The sequence below is a fragment of the Neofelis nebulosa genome, chromosome 1 (assembly GCF_028018385.1).
Source record: "Neofelis nebulosa isolate mNeoNeb1 chromosome 1, mNeoNeb1.pri, whole genome shotgun sequence".
In the NCBI taxonomy this organism is placed as follows: Eukaryota; Metazoa; Chordata; class Mammalia; order Carnivora; family Felidae; genus Neofelis; species Neofelis nebulosa.
Genome location: NC_080782.1, coordinates 46,965,434 through 46,972,640, shown reverse-complemented (window position 1 = coordinate 46,972,640; position 7,207 = coordinate 46,965,434). Strand labels below are relative to the sequence as shown.

Below are 7,207 nucleotides of genomic sequence, written 5' to 3'. Positions count from 1 at the left end.
TTGGAGCCTGCCTTCCTCCACTTCCCCCTCCCTCACACTCCAAAGTCTTCTCCAGCCAGTGGCAGTCTTTGGGATGGTGTAGATGCCTTGGGCAGAAGAGCATGCCCTACTGGGCTCCACATTATGGTTCACAGTCCCTGCCAGGTGGGAATGATGACTAAGGGCTGGGAGTGCTTAGGGGAGACCATTAAGGGCCTATGCTGCCTCCAGCAAGGACCTCTCATCTTCTGACTCTGGGGCTGATGAGAGTAGATGGAGCTCAGGACTGAGAATGGCTAGAATTTCGATTCTGAATTCTGTACAGTCTAGAAACAAGAAACTTTCTCTGTCTGGGTCTCAGTTTCCTATCTGTAAAATCAAAGAGTGGGCTCTACATGAAGGCCTTCTTTTCGCTGGATGATTCTGGATGGCTTTCCTTGGGTTCACAGGAAGGAGGTGGCAGCCACCGTCTAGGGTGTTGACAGGCTTGTGCCTCAAGTAGGTAGCCCCCGCCTCCGCCCAGCCGGGAACTGGGGGTGGGGAGGCAGAGGCGGGGCCGCCTCCCTGTCCCCGCAGGCGGCCTAGAGTCCGGTGGTGCTAGCTGAGCTTAAAGCCAGGGACGGCCACCCCTTTTCCTCCTCCCCGCCCCCCTGCCATTGGCTCCGGGGAGAGGTTGACATCAAAGCCGTGGCCTTATATAAGCCAGACCCTGAAGAGGAGGCCGAAGAAGGGTTAAATAGGTCTCCCGGCGTCGGCGTCCTAGCTCGCGAGAGGCCGGTGGGCTGCGCGTCTGTCTCCAGCCTTGCCCCAGACTCTCCGAAAGCGGCGTCCAGCAGAGCGCCGCCCCAGAGCCCACGGGTGGCCCCGGCAGTCTCTCGGGCGCATGGGGCGGCGCTAATCGGGCTGGAGGCGCAGGCCAGGGGCCGCTCCAACATGAACCTCGTGGGCAGCTACGCACACCATCACCACCATCACCACCATCACCACCCACACCCAACGCACCCCATGCTACACGAACCCTTCCTCTTCGGCCCGGCCTCGCGCTGTCACCAGGAGCGGCCCTACTTCCAGAGCTGGCTGCTGAGCCCCGCTGACGCTGCCCCAGACTTCCCCGCCGGCGGGCCACCGCCCACAGCCGCGGCGGCCACCGCTGCCTACGGTCCGGACGCCAGGCCCGGCCAGAGCCCCGCGCGGCTGGAGGCGCTCGGCGGCCGGCTGGGCCGGCGGAAAGGCTCGGGACCCAAGAAGGAGCGGAGGCGCACGGAGAGCATTAACAGCGCGTTCGCAGAGCTGCGCGAGTGCATCCCCAACGTGCCTGCCGACACCAAGCTCTCCAAGATCAAGACACTGCGCCTGGCCACCAGCTACATCGCCTATCTGATGGACGTGCTGGCCAAGGACGCTCAGGCCGGCGACCCCGAAGCCTTCAAGGCCGAACTCAAGAAGGCGGATGGCGGCCGCGAGAGCAAGCGGAAAAGGGAGCTGGTAAGTCAGGGGGCCTGCAGGCGCCGGCCAAGGGTGCGGGCTGGGTGAGCACCCGCAGGCCCTGTATGAGCGGAAGGGGTTTGCGTTGCTGTGTGTGCGATTTTGAGAGGCTGCGGAGAGCTCTGAGGCCGTAGTGTGGGATCGCGTGTGTGGTGGGAGGCAGATTCATATTTGAATTAATTTGTAGGGAAGATTCAGACCCGAGAAAATGCACACATCTTCTATTTCGCTTCCAATTTCAAAGGGGTCTTGATCCATCCCCGGGCTTTCCGGGAATCCACGTTAAGAATGCTGCAGGAATTTGTTACTTTAATGTGCCTGAGTGTCGATTTATGCACGTGGACTCAGTTACTGTTTTCCAAGGGTTTTTGCTGGAGAGGCTAGGCTACTTCCATTGTTGTACGGATAGGGAAACTGAGGCCCAGAGTCGGACGGGGAGGTAAAGGTCATCTACCCGAGGACTCAGAGGTGGAGCTGGGGTAAAACAAGTCAGGTCTTCTACTCCCATTCCGGGGCGCGTCCCACTGCCCCACTGCCCACGAGCTAGTTCTGAGGGCGACCTTGATTGTTTTGTGTGTGAAGGCTGACAAGCAACAGGCACGGGTCTCACCTACTGCTTTTGGCTTTGGAGATCGCAGTCCCTACTCGGTCCTCTCCAGTGAGGGCGACACTTACTGGAGCGCGGTTCCGCTGGGCTAGGGCTCTGGGACCTCCGAAGGAGGCGATTTCCAGGCTGGCGAACTATTTTCTCTAAATTGCTGCGCTCAGGCCCGCCGCACGTTTGGCTGTAGAGCCCCGCCGGGTTTTCTTTGACCCACAGGGGCTGTAGTAAACTAGGGATAGCTCATCTGGGGAGACTGGGAAAGATCGATAGGCATCGAGTCTCCAAACAGCCGTCGGGATGTAGGAGAGGCAGGCCGGGGCGATGCCTGCCCGCCGGGAGTTTTTGGGCGTATCCCCACCCACTGCTGGTCGCCGCCTCCTTCAAGTAGCACCGCTTGGTTTCTGCTAAGAACCGGGAAGGAGGATGGCGGGCCAGGCCCACTGGTTCCTCCTTCGCCCAGCCACCTGAGGCTCCCAGTCCACTAGCAGAGGGACTCAACCCAGTAACCAGCCCAGACGCTAAACTAGGTTGGAAAGCGAGTGGGACTTGTGGGGGGAGCAGGTCCAAGAGCGGGAAAATTGTCGATTCCCACTCTTCCCATTCCAACGCCTCTGCGGCCATCCTTTGGCGCCCTAAAGCCAAAACTACGCGCATCAATTTCACCAGGCACAGAAAATCCTCGTTACCAAACCTCCAGAAGTTGCCCAGCCCATCCGGGCCCCCAGGAACTCTGGCGCATAAAGGCAAATTTACGAGCCTGTTTGTCTATGTCGCAAACAGAAATCCGTCACTTATTTAAAGCCGCCCAGTTACTTCTCCCAAAACCTTCTCCCCACCCCAACTCTATGCCTGGGCGATCGGAGCAGAAAAATTTAAACCTGTCTCTCGCCTCTTTTCTTGTGTGTGTCCTCTGGCAGCAGCAACACGAAGGCTTTCTTCCTGCCCTGGGCCCAGGAGAGAAGAGGATTAAAGGGCGCACAGGCTGGCCGCAGCAAGTCTGGGCGCTGGAGTTAAACCAGTGAGCTGAGGCCGCGCCGAGGACCCTTTCACCGCTGCCCGACACCCGGAGCCCCGGGAGGAGAGGAAGGCGGCGGCGAGGGCCAGGGTCTGGGTGCCGGGGGCTTATAAGGGCGCATCCCGCAGAGCCTCTGCTACGTGCTGGCAGGTCGCTGGCTGCAACAACACACTTGGATCGCACGTGCAATGTCATTTGAAGTTGATTTTAATACATTAAGAGAAAGAGAAATATATATATATATATCCACACCCCCCCCCCCCAAACTGAGAGAGTGGCTCTTGGCTGCACAATGCGGGAGAAAGGGACTGCGGGACTCCAGCGCGCTAAAAAGCACCCTTCCAACCCTCTTGGGGCGAATTTAGAACCCCCATGCTTTCTCCACTATGCCTTCTGGCTCTCTTCCTCGTTCTCCAGTCAGCTTTGCGGCAAAACCCCCCAGGCGCTCTCTTTCCTAATTAAAATGCAATAAGAGGAATCAATAGTTTTCTGCCCGGGAAAGAGAACCAAACCAGGAAGATGGAGGGGTGCCTTTTGTTGTTGTTCTCCTACAAACAGTGCTGTTTTATTTTATTTTATTTTATTTTATTGTCGCTGCACTTCCTACTTAGTTTCAAGGGAAACACTTTCTCTCTTTCCTTTCCTTCTCTCCCTTACTTCCTTTCCCTTTCCCTTCCTTTCCTTTCCTTTCCTTCCGTTTCCTTTCCTTTCCTTTCCTTTCCTTTCCTTTCCTTTCCTTTCCTTTCCTTTCCTTCCGTTTCCTTTCCTTTCCTTCTTCTCTCCTTTCCTTCCTTCCTTCCTTCCGTTTCCTTTCCTTTCCTTTCCTTTCCTTTCCTTTCCTTTCCTTTCCTTTCCTTTCCTTCTTCTCTCCTTTCCTTCCTTCCTAAATAAAAACTTTTCCCTATGTTGAAAAGTTTTTATGTATTTAAACTACCTACCATGCCTGCTGTGCTCAGGTGTTTATTACCCCATCCCTACCCTTTTTCTACCTCAAACCTATAAGACCACTCACCACCCCCTCCCTTTGCCAAAGCAGTATCTATGCTCTTGACGAATAAAAGATTTTCTGAAATCGGAGGTAGCCTGCGTGATGTCTTGGTGGGTATATCCACTGGCCCCATCATTTCTGCTAGGCAGAGAACCTCCTGTTCTGATTTCTGTTTTGATAAATGTCAAACCAAGTTACGAATCCAGTCAGGAAAAGAGGGCAGATAAAGGATTTATTCGTGGGACAAAGAAAGTTCTTAGAATATAATGAACCCACAGAAGGGAACACTGGAAACGAATTAGACCCAGAGAGGACAGTCTGGGATTTATGTGGGTCAGCACTGGGGCTTGTGTGTAGGATAGTATGCACACCAGTATCTGCAGGCAGTAAGTAGTTTGGGGTTATTGGGAAGGGGGCTTGGCACACAAACCACCGGCATCCGAAGGCAGTGCAACTTGGAAGGGGGGGGGGCGGTTTGCACTGGGGAATATGTTCCTGTACGTGAGATTCTGATCTTATAGGTGTGTGTGTAATAGTGCAGGAACTCACACGGAGCGCCACAGCTATGTCCGGGGGGGGGGGGGCACCACAGGGTCTGCCTAGGGCAGCTCCCAGCACGCATGACAAATCATAGCGGTTACTACTTTATCCGTGAGAAAAGTAAGCTTGTGAGTGCTTATGGTTACAGTGAGACAATTAAGTTTCTTTCCATCAAGAAAGCACTCAACAAATATTTGTGAGAGAGCATCTGGATTTGTGCAAAAGCGGGGGAGTGTGTGTGTGCATGCTAATTAGGGCACTTCGTGCACGACAGCTGGTTTCGTGACCCCTCGTGCGCACCCATGACTGGGTGTGGGGATGAGTAGAAGCGGTGCATTTGCTAAGGCGCGGATGCGTGGAAGGCTAAAGTGGGGCAGGCAAACGCTGGCGTTACGAGTCCCCAAATAACAGGGTACAGATAACTACTCTTGTTTGCGCGCCACTGTGTGCTAGGCTCTAGGCTAAGAGCTTTTACGTGTCCTAACAGCTCCCACAGTTGCACTAGGGAACCGGTGGTCTGCGGTGCCTGCCCGGGTCTCCGCGCTCACTGCGAGGGAGGCGCGCAGACGCACGCGCGGGTCTCTGGACGTTTCCTTGCTCTGGAGTTGGAGGCCCTCGCGTTGGGGCGTGCGCCAAAAAAGGAGACCCCAGGCAGCTCCGGGATCAGGCGTGTCTTAGGCGCCTCGTCCCGGCATCGGGGTGAATATGGGGCCCCATTAGATTTGGCTGTAAACACCGTGGCAGGAGCTGAATGGGCAACGCCAGCCCTTCCGGACGCGAAGGAGTTAATAAAAGGTGTTTTATGGGTGCGAGGAAACGGTGGGGGAGGTGTGAGCGTCTCTTTACGCTGACCCCCCTACTTTTTCCTTTTTTCCCTCTCGCCACCCGCCGCCAGATCAAACGGGCCCGCGACTTAACTAGGGCAACACCTCGCGGTAATGAGCCGCCCGGCCCACCCCTCCCCCTGGCCTCAGTCCCCGGCCCCGAGGCCCCAAGGCCCTCGGGAAGGAGCAAAGAAAAATCGACGTGTTTTTTGTTTTTTTTTTCTTTTTCTCTCTGAGGGCTGAGAACCCCTTAGAAATCCTGGCACGCATGGGGGAAACAGACTCGGAGAGCAAGTGGATCGAGGTGCCTCCGTACGGAGGGGACCTTATCTGGATTCGAACCCAGGACTTCAGTTGAGTTCACTGCCGGTTCTCTGGCTTTACACAGAGCTCGGCTCCCTCGACTATTTTTAGCTGCGGGAGGTATCCTAGGCACGGTAGGAATGCGCACCCGGGTTCTGCTTTCTTGGAGCCCTGACCAGTAAGTGGAGAGGGTACCGAGGGGTACCGCCCGCAGCAGCCAGAGCCAAGCTTGGCATAACCATGCCCCCTCAGAAAACCCCATCGGGCCGGGGCTAAGCCGCATTTCAGAAGACAGAGCTGGAGCCTCAAATTCAGTCCCAGCCATGTGGTCCCATGGTCTCAGGGAGAGCTGAGGACGGGGGCTGCCCATTGCGAGGGTCACGGGGATGCCCTCCCACTGTCCCCTGGAACGCCAGAGCCACACTTGCAGCCCTCCCTCGCGGGCTGCAAAAGCCCAGCCCTCAGAGAGGAGCGGGGTTGCTCCAGGTTTCACAAACCAGGGGTTCTCCAGACTCGGGCTCCCTGTCCTCTCTCCCCCCTCGCCGGCTCTCTAGCCTCTCACCTTTCTTCAGCGCTCCCTCCGTGGAATGGCTCTAGAGCCTGGCGTTCGCTTTCTCATTCTCTCCCAGGGTTCAGCGCGGTTTGTCAGAAACCTACCTCAATCCAGCTGAGGCAGAGGCGGTGTCATTAGTATTTTTGAATTAACATCACCCTCCCCCTTTTAATCTAGGGGGAACATGGAATGGTCACTAATTTAAAAGTAAATTCCAGGAATTGACTGTAAGGGAATACTCACTGATGTTACAAAGCTTTAACTGCAGGGCTATTCTGCTAAAGAGTGAAAAATACAAAAGGCACCTGATGTGTTATAATTACAGAAGTGGTTAATTAAATCCGTCAGTACAGTGGGTTGCAACACAGTCACTTGAAAAAGTGTGGCAACTGACATGGAGATTGTTCATGATATATTAAGTGCAGAAAAAAAAAAAAACCCTCCCAGGTTGCTAAAGGTTGTTTATTGAGACCTGCTTTATGTAAAACTAGCTAATTAAATATCATTCCTGGAGAAAAAGTGGAAGAATATACATCAAAACATTTACACCTCTACCTCTGAGTTTTGGAAATAAGGATAATTTTGACTTTTCCTTCTGCTTAGGTATATTTTTCTACATTTTTAAACAACAAATAAGTATTTTACAACAAAAAAAAAATGAGCTGCAATTTCCTTCTAATTTCTCCTGTGACCATTGTAATTTTCATACACTTTATGCAACGTACGTTAATGGAGCACCCACCTTGTGCTAGGCACTGTGGGTATAAATATAATGACTGAGAAAGAATTCTAATAATCATCACCAATTAATATACAATAGTAAATATTTGTTGTGAAGTTTTATTATGCCTTCCACACAGTAAATATAATCTTTACTTACATTTATTGATTTATTTTTCTTACATTTAAAACTTAT

The 7,207-nt window shown here is 53.6% G+C and overlaps 1 protein-coding gene across 2 annotated transcripts; it reads left to right on the top strand.

The window, feature by feature from the left end:
* The first annotated feature begins 581 nt into the window (after window positions 1–581).
* On the top strand, window positions 582–4,160 carry HAND1 (heart and neural crest derivatives expressed 1). 2 transcript variants are annotated; one of them, XM_058721049.1, is made up of 2 exons: window positions 582–1,464; window positions 2,986–4,160. In XM_058721049.1, the coding sequence occupies exons 1-2, from the start codon at window positions 913–915 to the stop codon at window positions 3,088–3,090; spliced, it is 657 nt and encodes a 218-aa protein (XP_058577032.1). In that variant the 5' UTR covers window positions 582–912; the 3' UTR covers window positions 3,091–4,160. The 2 variants fall into 2 exon arrangements, with proteins under 2 accessions (XP_058577032.1, XP_058577023.1); XM_058721040.1 differs by having other exon boundaries at window positions 794–1,464; window positions 2,989–4,160.
* Window positions 4,161–7,207: the final 3,047 nt, after the last annotated feature.

What these genes read in the sequence shown, in the direction of transcription:
- HAND1 (XM_058721049.1), top strand. Translation starts at nt 913, where the DNA reads ATGAACCTCGTGGGCAGCTACGCACACCATCACCACCATCACCACCAT. An exon ending in GCAAGCGGAAAAGGGAGCTG is followed by an intron (nt 1,465 to 2,985) that starts GTAAGTCAGGGG and finishes GTCCTCTGGCAG; the next exon opens with CAGCAACACGAAGGCTTTCT.